Source organism: Rattus rattus, chromosome 1 (assembly GCF_011064425.1).
Source record: "Rattus rattus isolate New Zealand chromosome 1, Rrattus_CSIRO_v1, whole genome shotgun sequence".
Taxonomy (NCBI): domain Eukaryota; kingdom Metazoa; phylum Chordata; class Mammalia; order Rodentia; family Muridae; genus Rattus; species Rattus rattus.
In genome coordinates this window covers 154,730,221-154,743,104 of record NC_046154.1, presented here as the reverse complement: position 1 = coordinate 154,743,104, position 12,884 = coordinate 154,730,221, and the positions used below count along the sequence as shown (strand labels likewise).

Here is a 12,884-nt window from a genome sequence, read left to right as displayed (position 1 = left end):
CATGTGGTCAGAGCCTGCAGGCATTGCCCTGCCCTGCCGGCCACGTGTTTGTGCTTTAGGGACTATGGACATGGAGGGACACTTATCGAGTCTGGGCCACTCAAGTAATTCTCTTGATGTGCAAGGGGACTCCAAGAGAATGGACCTGAACTAGACACCAAATCATCAGCCCCTTATACTAGGTGGTTACTTCACCCACTGGACCTAGTACAAGCTGGGTGTGAATCAATGAAGCTCAAAGGTCACCCCCAAGTTGGCAAGGCCTCAGCCCGTTTCCCAGTGTTTTTAGCATTTGGGAGTTTTGCTTTTGGCTTGGGGTGGGAGGTTACTTCTGATAGCAGCCGTTACCAAGGACGCTCCCTGATTGGGGTCAGGCATACATCAGGAGTGCAGGCAGGCAGAAGGGACGCTGGGACCACTGAGGAGCCCTTCAGGCCTCGGAGCCTGCTACAAATCGGCAGGGCCATGGTAGGCCCCAGCCCACTGCCCTGCTCTGGTGGGTGTCTCATCTTGGAGACCCTGGGACCATCAACTGCCCACCTACCCTTACCCAGTCTCTCCCTGCTTCCCTCCTCCTCCTCCGGTCTGCGCTGGAGAGGTGGCCCCCATGAAGTGGCCAGGGTGACTCGAGTTCGTGTCCACAGGGCCAGAAGGGCAGTCCCCGGGCCACCTATGGGGGACGGGGCAGGGCAGGGGCCCACAGGCCCACCCTTAGCACCTCTATCTACTGAAAAATACCTGCCGAGAGTGGGGGGCGGGCTGGTGGGGCTGGCCAGAAAGGGGCGGGGGGGTGGGAAGGCCACCGAGTCGCCTGCGCTGGCAATGTATTGAATGAAGTCGGCATGGGGGATATCCCCCTCCTGCTCCATGCTCTCGCTGGCTGCCCGCTGTCGCTGAAAGTGGTGCCGCTTCGGGGAACCTGTAGTTGGCGATCAGGCCAGGGCCAGAGATTACACACGAGCTGAAAGACCTCAGGGGAAAGCAGTCCAGAGAGCCCCGGCTGGACTGGTGTGGCCATGAGAGGATGCCCAGTGGCTCACAAGGCCCAGTTCTTGCTGAAGCCATGGCCTGGGCAAGGTGGGGAACCTGCATAGGCAGGAGGAAGATGCCGCCTGCAGGCTGCACCGTGCCCTGGGAAGCTTGGGTGAACTTCCCAAGCACCGCCCATGCCCCCAGCCTCTGGCCAGTAGCCAGGATCTTACCCCAAATAGAACTGCCAGTGGGCAGGCCTCCAGGTGGGCTGGGAGCCACCAGGCAAACAAGTTCTGGGCTGCAACAGTAACTATGGGTAATCTGCACCAGGAATCACAACTCCATCTTAGAACCCCGGTTCTCACCAGGGCAGTCAACAGAACTGCCACGCCCACAGTAGTACTCCGGAAAGGAAGTAAGGTAAGCCCTCTGCCACCCAGATCCTCCCTGATGCTAACACTGTGTCCTCCCCTTCTCCTCCACATGGAAGGCCAGTACCTACCTAGCTGACACTGTCCCAAGCAAGGGCAGGGTATCCTCCCTACAGTTAAGCAGCCCTGTATCTTAGGGCCAGCAGGCTACCTACCACCGGTTTGTATAAATTGCTTTATGGGCACAATCTATACTGATTTGCATATGGAACTCACTTCCTAAAGCAGCGGCTGAGGATGGGACAGTGTGACTGCCAGAGCACAAATTGTTACTGTCCGGGGCCTTATCAAAGCGTGTGGGATTGGCTGGGTATGGTGTGCTGATCAACAATCCCCAGGATGTAAAAAGAGGGTTGCTAGGAGTTCAAGGTCTACTTGGGCCACATGGCGAGACAACTCAAAATACCAAAAGGCATCCACAAATCCTAAAATCAGTCCAGTGCTCCCTTTTCTTTGTTGGAGACAGGCTCTCACTGTAGTCAAAGCTAGCCTCAAACCTACACAGCTGAGGCTGGCATTGAACCTCTGTCCTCCCACGAACCGGGAACATGTACCCGAACACTGGAGGGGGAAGCCAGGGCTTCAAGCGGGCTCTACCTGTGGCTTGTTCTAACAACTCAAAGCCATACAGGCAGAGGCGGTGGAGGTCTCGGGAAGCTAGGGACTTCTGGTGACAGGATGGTCAACTGCTTAGGAGACGGGTCATTGGCTTCCCTACACTCAGGCCCTGGGATTCCTGGCCACTTGTGAGGCCTCTGTCAAGATGGCCCCTGGAATCACTCGGGGTTCCCTTACCTCTCGTGTCCAGACTGGACGCTCTCTGGCTGGACTCCAGCTTCCATTTCTTGACCTTGAAGTAGGGGCTGGCTCCATCCAGGCTGGCATGGCGGCGTAGCCGAGTGAAGAATTGCAAAACAGTGCCAGCCCCGGAGGAGCCTGTGCCCATCTCCCCAGGTGCTGTCTCGGGCCCAGCAGCCTTGGTACCCCGGGTACCCGCATCTAACTGGAGGAGGTGGGGGAGGTAGGGGTGATTGTCAGGAAGGCACAGAATCCTCTCCCCAGCTGGCCCTGGCCCAATACCTGGGTCCCCATTAAGTGTGCCTTTGGTCACCCCTTCTTGCAGCCTCTTCTCACAGGCCAGCCGCGCCAGCCTGTCCTGAATCCTGCCGTTCACGGGGGAAGGACCCTGCCTACAAGTTCTCTTCCTTGGGCTGAAGTGGAGATGGTCACCATTCCCACCAGCCTGGCTCTTACTGGGAATCCCAGGCCACCGTGTTCTGGGAGCAGCGTGGTCCCACGATCTTGGGATGACGTAGGGGAACCAGAGGGAACCCTCACCGAGGTGCCCTCCCCAGAGTCACTGGAGGCCGAGGGGCTGATCTCCGAGAAGTCCACGGAGCTGTAGGGATCACCTGGGAGGGCAGAGCTGGGGCCCACCGAGTGGCCAGTGAGGGACTTCCCAGGGGGCTGTGAAACAGAGAGTCCATGTAGGTGAGGGGTGGTCCCGCATTCCCACCACAGCCTGCCAAGGCCCCACTGAGGGCCACAGGCGGCAGCAACCTTGACCTCACCTGGAATATAGCCAAGCTGTCCTTGGGGGTGGAAGCCGGGTGGGGGTGGGGCGTGGCCGCAGCACTGGCCTCACCCGAGTCACACTCATGGATGGTAGCGATTTTGAGAGGCGGTAGGTGGAGGTGGGTGAGGCGGGCATTCTTGAGGTGATGGAAATCCCCTTCTGTCAGGGTGTACCTATGTTGGGGACCCCAGCAGTCAGCCCTTGGCAATCCCTAGCAGAGCATGTTTTAACATCGGCACACATAGGTCTCTCCGTACTCGAGACTTTGAACTTCTGATTCTTCTGCCTTCACCTATCGAGCACGGGGGGGACGACCAGGTTCTCTCTGTAGACCAGGCTGGCCTTGAACTCACTGAACACCCACCGGCCTCTGTGCCCCCCCCACCATTGTTTTTTAGACCAGGTCTCACTCTCTAGCCTGGATTTGGCTAGAACCTTGAGCTTTGCAGCGATTTTCCTTGGCCCTCCCCAAGCCAGGTCTGTGAAGTGCGCCCGCGGTTGGCCTGGCACTTTCTATGCAGTCCAGCCTGGGCTCAAATTTGTAGCAATTGGGGCTGGAACCATGGTTCAGGAGTTGAGAGCCCTTCCGGCTCTTGGAGAGGGCCTGAGTTGGGTTCCTAGCACCACCTACTTATACTGGGCCGACTCAGAACCACCTGTAATTCTAACTCCAGAGAGATCTGACGCCCTCTTCTGGCCTCTGTCTCAGCCTTGCTTAGACCTCAGTATGAATACTTACTCTACTACCCACCCTTGCCAGCCCATACCAAGGCACATGAGCCAGGGTCCCCAGTTTTCAGCACCAAGCAGCTGTGACCTCCCCCTGACTTCTCTCACCGGCGGCCCTTGTCCTGAGCCTTGCGGCTCTGTTCAAACAGGGCAGCCTCGTTGAAGGACACGCGGCGACCGGTGGAGGTGGTGGCTAGGAAGCGCTCTGTTTCGGTGTCCTGGCCCTCGGGGTCTTCCCCCCTGCAGTCGGGGTCTGTGAGGAGAGCCAACAGAGGGTGGGCCCGGGGTGGGCCGTGCGCGTGTCTGGCTGCCAGGCAGGCCGCTGGGCGGGGTGGGCTGGGAGGGGGGCACGGGCCGAGTGAGGGCAGGACGGGGCGGGCTGGGCGGGGCGGCGGGCACTCGCTCATCCGCTCACACACTCACTCGCTCTCAGCACGCGCCTGTGCGCACCTACGCCTGGGCGTTAAGGAAACAGAGATGAGTCGGACTCGAACTGCGCCCAGTCTGGTGGGGGAGACAGACAGACAGACCGTCAGGCGGCCCGAGGGGGCGGGCAGGGGGCCGAGGGGGGGCGCGGCGGGAGGCACAGTCAAGTGCAGCGAGGGGTGCTGCAGGCCGCGCGGGCCCCTCACCTTGTATGGGGTGGGTGCCGTTGTCCAGGTAGGTAGTGGTGGTCTTCTCTGTTTCTTCCATGGCCCTGAGGAAGAGAGGGGCAAGGGTGAGCAGGGATGGGGGCTCTAGTGAGGCTCTGCAAGCGCACCTGGCCATGTCGCCAAGAGGGTCCCAGGACATGCACCTGTTGAAGCGCTGGTGCACCTCCCAGCAGCGTTTGCAGAGCAGAAGAACGCCAGACAGCACCACCAGCGTGCCTCCAACGAACAGCGACATCACCACCACCAGCAGCACATAGTTGTCCAAGATGGGGTCAGGCTCCGCCTGAGTCGGGGTTGAGTGCACAGGGCGGGGCGTGTCAGGGCTCGGGGTATCAGGGCTCCACCGCAGAGTGGAGTTTCCATCCCACCTCTATCCCCAGTCTCCAGGAGTCACCCAACCCACCGTGGGGCGGCTGGTGGCATTGTCCCACGAAGTCGTCAGGGCAACCGTGGCGGTAGTGGCGGCCGCTGTGGCCATGGTGGCCGTGGGCTGCATTTTGAGGCTACAAGTAGGGCATAGAGCCAGCTCAGGTTCAGCTCTGCCTGCCCCTCCCCACAGGAGCCCCTGCAAATCAGCCCCTATCGTCCCCGTGCAGCAGCAGCAGCCGTCACTGGGGTGACTCATGGACAGGTCTTACAATATGAGCGCCCCCCCCACACTCCCCATCCCCGCAGGGGCGCCTGTAGCCAAGGCTTTTTTTCTCCCTAGGACCTTTCTTTCGCCATCTTTATCACATAAAAGGTGGCATCGCGCGTGCGCAGAAATGTCTATCTCTGTGTGTGTGTGTGTGTGTGTGTGTGTGTGTGTGTGTGTGTGTGTGTGTGTGTGTGCGCGCGCGCGCGCCTGTATAAGCGTGGCTTTTCCACATGCCAACCACCTCCCTGGCTGGCTGGAGTGGCCGGACCGGCAAGGTAACGCAGCCATGCCCAGGAAAGGGAAAGCACCCTTGAAGGAACGGAGAAAGAAGCCTCCACAGCACCCTCAGGCAACATCCTAGGGTCCTTTGTGTCTCAGGGTCTCATGGTGCAGAAAAGGAATTGAAGGTAGTGCACCTGCGGTGTGGGAGGGGCTGTACCAATGATTCCCCCACCCCCAGTCACGACTCTATAGGGAAAGGTCCTTGTTCCCTACACTGGTGGGAGTGGAAAGGACAAAAGACGCTCATCTGTTCCTGGCCTGAAAAATCTGGTTCCCATGGTGACAGTGCGCAGGGCCGCGCTGGGGGGGAGGGTGTGTTGCCAGGCAGAGGGAGGCGGGCGGGGGCGCAGGGGAGGCCGCCCACAGGGGCGCCCCAAGGCTTGGCCAAGATGGCTGCTCACCAGGCCTCTGCCAGACGAGTGGAGAAACTGAGGCTAAGGCACATCAAGGGATGGGGTGGATTCAGAAAGGGACTGTTAAAATTGCACCTGACTCAGTCCGGGAATGAAGATGATTATGGAGTAGTAGAGGCCGCTCTGGCCATCCATCCCTAGTTCCCACACCAGCGTGAGCATGCAACCCCCCCCCTTTCCCATGGAAGAAGAGCCCACAGGCTCCAACGTCACCAGTATTTCTTAGACTGGATGGTAGAGGAGTTGTGTAGGGGGACTTGAATAAACGAATGTATCCCCAAGAAGGCTACGTCTCCTCAACGCTCCGAGGCAGAGACAACGGGCATCAATTTTGGTGGGTGATAAGGGGTGCATATGTAGGTCGGAAAATGAGTTCAGGCTGGAGGGGGTGGGGCTCGGTGAGGATGGTAATGAGAGGTGGGAAGGAAGATGGCTGGAGACCAAAGGCGAGGAAGGCGGGATCATGAGGACCAGCGAGAATGCGAGCCTAGACATGGAGTCCCTACAGAACGTCCACCAGCTCCCCCCGCCCCCAAGCAGGATACGGTGAGGGAAAGCGCAGAGAACCCGATGCCAGGCTCGTGAGGATCCAGGAGGCCAAGGCGACATCGCTCTCGCCCTCTCACTAGGGTAAACTGAGGCCAAGGGCAGGCATGGGCGTGATCCCTCTCCAGGCTGCGGGCGGTGGGCGGGGTGCAGGGCGGCTCAGGCCGTTCCCACGCTCTGCTCCCTCCCCGGAGCCGCGCGCGACAGGATCGGTGGGCCAGGGTGGGCCCTGGAGCTGGTCGCCATCCCCTGGCCACGCGCATCCGCCCGCCCGTCCCCGCCCGGCCCCGTACGCCAGGGCCCGCCGCGCCTACCTCAGCGCCGGGGCGTGCGGCCCATGGGCGGCGGGAGGGCGGGCGGCAGATACACGGCTCTCCCGGTTGGCTCTGGAGCTCGGTGGCCGCGGAGCCGACGGAGAATTTATGAATGGGGAGAGCAGCGCGCGGAGGAGGCACGCAGGAGAGGTGGGGCTGCGCACGTGATCGCGTTGGCGATGCGCCCGCTCCGGCCCCTGGCTCCGTGTACCCGGTAACCGCCCGGTCCCGCAGCCTGACCGCCCCCGCCGCTCTCGCCGCCGCGTCTGGCTGGCGATGTGATGGCCACCGCCTCCCCTTCCCTTCCGGCGGGGGCGGGAGGCGGAGCCTGAGCTCCCGCGCCCCCTCCCGCGGGCGCGCAGCCCCGCCCCCCTCACCCCTGCGCGACTCAGCCTACCTGGTGCTGCAACGTCCCCGAACATGGTGCGGGCGGGGCGCCTTACACCCCTAACCTAACAGGGGTATCCCAGGTCTTGGGGACTCTGGTCTACCTACTTTGTCACCTGTCACTCCAGATGTGCAATTCCAGTTTGCGGATCCTCTTGGTCTACAAACCATGAGATCTAGATACATTCCCACACCCGGACCATGCCTGTTTTTCCTGTGCTGCTCTCTGTTCTTTTCTGGATCCACCAGATAGCCAGTGCCGTCCCACACCTACTTAGAACTTGCCTTCAGAACTGGTTGTGATGGTGCACACCTGCATTCGGAAGGCGAAATCAAGTAGATCAGGAGTTCAAGGTCAACGTCAGCCTCACAACCTGATTCGCGTGAGACCTTCTCAAACAAGGAAATTGGTGACAGGGCTGAGCGGGCAAGGGAGCCTGCGGCCAAGCCCAAGCACCCTTGTGTCATCCCTCGGTCCCCTAGAGTAAAAGAAGAGTGCTTCTTCCCACGTTATCCTTTGACACCCACAGATTTGCTGTCCTCTTGCCCACTAACTAATGAATGTAATAACATTTGACTTGCATCCATAAAGGTCTGTTACAGAATGATCCATATCCCTTTCCCTTGCAGACAGGTCTCTTTCTGTTGGTGCTTGGGTTCGAACCCGGGGACTGTCCTATTATAAGAGCCTAAGCTTCCAGGCCCTACCTGTTCTTCCCGGCTTCGCCATAGTCAAGACAAGTGTCATCATGAAGGTGGGTCGCTTACACTGATTTTTTTTTTTTCAGTGAAGGGGATTGACACATAGACTCAGTACTCGAGGCTGGCCCACCCGCCCAGGCTAGATCGCCAGGTTGGCCTCAAGCTCAGGCATTTGTCAGCACTGCAGGCCTGGATTTTTCAAATACTAAATATTGTGTGCGTACGCGCATGTTGAGAGGGGGTGGATTTACTTTGAAGGCCAGTGGAGGATGTCAGTTCTTCTGAAGCTGGAGCTACTGGCAGCTGTTAGCTGTCCCGCATGGGCGATGGGAAGAACAGTGCTCGTTATTAACCGCTGAGCCATCTCTCCTGCACCCTAGGTTTAGTGTTTTTTTTTTTTTTTTTTAAAGACTTGTCTGGTAAGACATAGTGGCCATGGGGTAGGAGGAGAATACTCAAGACAGGACGAGCATGATCTATCTAGGTTTGAGTTCTTGCTTCATGGAACATTTTTGTAGATATGGGATCCCGGGGGTGTGCGCGCAAGTGTGTGTGTGTGTGTGTGTGTGTGTGTGTGTGTTTGTACGTGTGCATCTGTGTGCTGGAGTAGGGAAGGGAATGGAGTTTCTAGATGCCACTGTGCAAGTAAGAATGCCCAGATTAGAGAGACTGAGAACTAGGTGTCTCTCACAGAGACGGATTGAGGCGCAGGACTGCTTATGAGCAGGCCTGAGCTCCAGAGTTTGTTGATTGTAGAATGACAAAAAGAATTACTCTTGCATCCGCCAGGCTCTGGTTCAAGACTGATCACTACCAAGAGCTGCCAGCTGCTCTTCTAAGATCCAACATGCATCCTTAAGTCAAGTTAATGGCTTCTTGTCCCACCAACTCTATACCCGTATTTTTTGTGAACCTATGTGGTGGGACCTGGGGACCAAGAGCTGAGCGGAGGCTGGAATCTGCGTGAATGCGGGGGCAGGGTGGTGACGTCATGGCCGAGAGCGAGGCTGCGCGGACACAACTGGCGTCAGTGGGGCCCCTTGGCCGCCCGCGCACGGGCTCCTGCGTCAGTGGCGGGCAGGGGCGGAGGCCCGCAGGGAGGGGACTGCGGAGAAGAGCAAGTACATCTCCAGGTTTCGCGCGCCCTCTGCCTGCTTCGGCGTGCATGCCACTCAGTAACCTCTTCCGTGAGCTGCTCTCCTGGCCCGACCTCTCTCTAGCACGCATCGCGGGCGGCATCATGGAGTTAATTAATTAATTAATTATCTATCTATTTATTCATTTACTTATTTAGCAGCTTCTCAAGATGTAGACCTGGTTGATCACAAACTCACGGAACCCCGCTTGAGTCTTCCTCCGGGGAGTTGGGATTAACTGCGCCTGGCTAATATTTGATTTTTTAAAGATTTATTTATTATTATATTTATATGAGTACATTGTAGCTGTTTCAGACACACAGGATCTTATTACAGATCCTAGCCACCATGCGGTTGCTGGGAATTGAACTCAGGACCTTTGGAAGAGCAGTCAGTGCTCTTCACCGCTGAGCCATCTCTCTAGCGCTAATATTTGATTTTTTAAAAATGTATTCGGCTGCGCACTTTTGGAAATAGATTTTTACCTATTTCCAGGATGCGGATTGCAAAAGTGCGTCACCACACCTGACTGGTAGTCTACATTTTAATTCTTCTGTCCCAACACGTTACAGGTTTGCTTCTTTTGGGCCTGAATGCGCGCTAAGTGCCTCTCTCCATTGGTTGGCACCTGACATCAAACCGGCATCTTTTCAGCTCCAACGTACTCTCCGGAGGGAAGGTGTCCGTTTGCAGAACACGGTCCTATGGACCCAGGGCACCGTTTGCTGTTAGAAGGCGAAGAAAACTACAGTTCCCAGAATGATTCACGGGGCATAGGAGGGTCCCACTTCTAGGCAGCACTGCAAGGGGTGTGGCTAAGGCAAAGTATACCTCCCAGTATGCTCAGCGCGTTCTGCACCGCGCAGCCTTCGGAGCATCTCAGTGCGCGCGTGCGTTCTTGTGGGAACTGCGCCTCCCAGAAGACACCGCGCGTCGTCCTCCTCGCCCTCCCTGAAGGCCGCCTCGCTATCCCTGTGTGTCCGCTGTCCGCTAAGCTAAAGTCCACTGACGTTTCCGCCACCATGCTGCCCGCCGCATTGCTTCGTCACCCGGGTCTGCGCCGTCTGGTGCTCCAGGCGCGTACGTACGCCCAGGCCGCCGCCTCACCTGCCCCCGCCGCTGGGCCTGGACAGATGTCCTTCACCTTCGCCTCCCCGACGCAGGTACGACTCACAGCCCCCAGAGTCGTCAAGCCCCTGACTTTACCCGTGGGAGAGGGTCACTTGTATTGGGTCTCAGGTTTCACCCCCATAGGGCCGCGTGAACCCCCTCCCCAGGCCTCGCCCCTGGATGGGGTCACCCGGACCCAGGGCTCGACCTCTCTGTGTTCACTGAAACTTCATACCCCACCCCTAAGGGCGTCACCTGGACCTAAGGCTCCACCCTCTGGGGGTTGGATCACCTATACCTGGAAACCAGATTTTGATAATGTACTGGTGTCACCTGGACCACAAGCCCTGCTGTTTTTGGGGTGTCCTAGGCTCCACACCTTGGTGGTGGTCACTCAGGCCCCATCCTTGGGTGTTGTCCCCGAGATTCATATGAACTCCAGGCTCTACTCAAGGCTTGGATGGTGTCATAATGGACCACAGATTAATCCCTTTGGGGTTTACATGGATCAGAGTTTCTGTCCGTGGGGGAGTCCCCAAGTCCTCAAGATGTTGTCCAAGCAGGAGTCACCAGTACCCAGGCCTGGATCCCTTCTTGGGGATTGCCTGGACCCAGATCCTGAAAGGTCACCTGGGACTGACCCAAGTTCCTTGTCCTGTTGGCTTCCCCTGGACCTAATACCCTTAATTGTACAGACCTTAGCCAGGGTTTTAACAGCTTAATAACCATGCTGTTTGTAAGCCTATGCTGGTTTTACACTTTTGACTCCCTCATAGCAACTTCCTGAGTAGTGGTGAGACAGCCTTAGGGTTTCCCAGAAACCCCATCCCAGACACCAGATTGGCATGCTTGTACAGCACTGGGTTGCCATATGTTTCTGTCACCTCTTGCAGACCCTCTGTTAGACATGGCATCCCATTTCACAGGTGAGTCTAATGGCAAACTGAGTCTAATGGCAGCTCTCGGTAGCTTTTACGTCCCATCAGAATTTCATCCTCCCTGTGCCCACTGTACAGAAGGAAAGACCAGTCTCCATGGCATGGGGGCAATGCCAACTCTGTGGTACACTCTCTGCAGGTGTTCTTTGATGGTGCCAATGTCCGGCAAGTGGATGTGCCTACGCTGACTGGAGCCTTTGGCATCTTGGCATCCCATGTCCCCACACTACAGGTCCTACGGCCTGGGCTGGTAGTGGTTCATGCGGAAGACGGCACCACAACTAAGTATTTTGGTGAGTGTGGCCCAGGATGTCTAGAGGTTCGGGACTCAAAGAGGTCCCTGACTCAAAGGGCAGGGAGAACGCAAAGGAAAGAGGCGTCCATGAAGATGTGGTTGTGTGGGGCACAGAGGGGATTGAACAGCTGCCCTCACCTCCATTGGGAAGGAAGAGATGGAAAAGTGCTGTCGAGGAACTTGCCTTCAGGGTAGGACAGGAGCCAGTCTGAAGGACCCACTTCTCCAGATGAAGAGCTGTGTCTTGTCTTCTCTCCTATCTCACTGTTTAGCAGTACTATCCATGGAGCCCAGGGCCTTGAGAAGCTTTCCAGGCAGGGGATCCAGCCCACAGCCATCACTTGGGGGGGTTCCAGCCCAGGGCTCCATCCCTGAGCCAGCCCCCCCCCATAGTCGGTCTAGTTCTGTCTGGTTCTGTCTGGGCAAGTGCCAGAGTAGGTGTGGTGGTGAGGTGGGAAGGGTGTGCACATATGTAGGAAGGACATTGGTTGTGTCCTCTTTATAAGCTGTGCTTTTTATTCCTTTGACGGGGGCAGAACCTGATTTTGCTATGTCCTTAGCTACGCAGGCTGGCCAGTGAGCCACAGACATCCTCCCGCCCTGCTCCCTACCCTTAGAATTACAGCACCTTGGCCTCACGGCTCCCCAGGGACTCTGATCCTTCTAACTGCACAGCGGATGCTCTCTATAGGCTGCCTCTGGGGCCCTTTAATTTCCCCTTCTTGGTTTTCTTTCTGACTTTAAAGTAGGGTCTCCTGTAGCCCAGGCTGATTTTGAATTCCCGATCCTCCACCTCCTGGGTGGTGGGGATGACAGGTTTATGTCAGCACACCCAGTTTCTGCTTTGCTGGGGATTGAACCCAGGGTCTTCTGCATGCCAGGCAAGCACAATGCCTACCTCGCCTGGGAAGAGCTCTCTGCTGTTCTGGATGGCTTTGAACTGGTAGCCTGCTCAGCTTCCCCAGGGGCTAGATGACAGGCGTGCACCAGGCCCAGCGATCCCTGCAGGGTCGCCCTGTACAAGTGGCCTGGAGTGGGCATTGGACTGGTGGCTGTGAGTAGACTGGGGAGGCGGAGGACTGGTGACCCTGAGCACTCTTGGGAGGTAGAGGCTGTGCAGATGTTGCCTGGAGGCTGTCACACCTTCTCTCCTCCACAGTGAGCAGCGGCTCTGTCACTGTGAATGCGGACTCCTCTGTGCAATTACTAGCTGAAGAAGTCGTCACACTGGACATGCTGGACCTCGGGGTGAGCCATGGCCGGGGAAACTGAGGCTCAGGGCGGGGCGGATTGCTCAGGAGTCCCCTGACACCCAGGGAGGCAGCTCGCGGAAGAGTGGTGTTCTGCTGCTGGTCCCGCCTGGTCCTCACACCGGCCCATTCCTCTGCAGGCAGCCCGGGCAAACCTGGAGAAGGCGCAGTCAGAGCTGTCAGGGGCAGCAGATGAGGCAGCACGGGCTGAGATCCAAATCCGGATCGAGGCCAATGAAGCCCTGGTGAAGGCCCTGGAGTAGGCGTACTTTGTCACCCACAGGGTAACAGAGGCAGGTCCTGGGGGGCTGAAGTCGCCACCAGGGGGCAGCAGTGCTCCGGTTACTGGCTTAAAGCTTCCCTGGTGCTGCCTGCCAGGTCATGGAGGGCTTCCCCAGGCTTCCAGAGTCTGGGATCCCCAGGATGCCTCTGGAGAGCTGGCCTTGATTGCCCCTCAAAGCCACCCGGACAGTCAGCTGGCCCAGCCTATCTGCATTAAACACCAGGAACCAA

The 12,884-nt window shown here is 57.8% G+C and overlaps 2 protein-coding genes across 2 annotated transcripts in view; one reads left to right on the top strand and one right to left on the bottom strand.

Moving 5' to 3' along the window:
- Cbarp (CACN subunit beta associated regulatory protein) overlaps positions 1-6,659 on the bottom strand; it is an 8,390-nt gene extending 1,731 nt beyond the window's left edge. Inside the window, exons 1-9 of the mRNA XM_032908249.1 lie at positions 6,554-6,659; positions 4,765-4,864; positions 4,505-4,644; positions 4,341-4,405; positions 3,817-3,961; positions 2,975-3,152; positions 2,742-2,870; positions 2,199-2,406; positions 739-919 (exon numbers count right to left, since the gene is read on the bottom strand). Of these exons, the coding sequence (XP_032764140.1) occupies positions 739-919; positions 2,199-2,406; positions 2,742-2,870; positions 2,975-3,152; positions 3,817-3,961; positions 4,341-4,405; positions 4,505-4,644; positions 4,765-4,857 (1,139 nt within the window). The 5' untranslated portion in view covers positions 4,858-4,864; positions 6,554-6,659. The remainder of the gene's footprint in view (positions 1-738; positions 920-2,198; positions 2,407-2,741; positions 2,871-2,974; positions 3,153-3,816; positions 3,962-4,340; positions 4,406-4,504; positions 4,645-4,764; positions 4,865-6,553) is intronic.
- On the top strand, positions 6,609-12,884 carry Atp5f1d (ATP synthase F1 subunit delta). Its single transcript, XM_032908295.1, has 6 exons — positions 6,609-6,703; positions 7,571-7,695; positions 9,351-9,941; positions 10,966-11,119; positions 12,281-12,369; positions 12,512-12,884. The coding sequence occupies exons 3-6, from the start codon at positions 9,618-9,620 to the stop codon at positions 12,632-12,634; spliced, it is 690 nt and encodes a 229-aa protein (XP_032764186.1). The 5' UTR covers positions 6,609-6,703; positions 7,571-7,695; positions 9,351-9,617; the 3' UTR covers positions 12,635-12,884.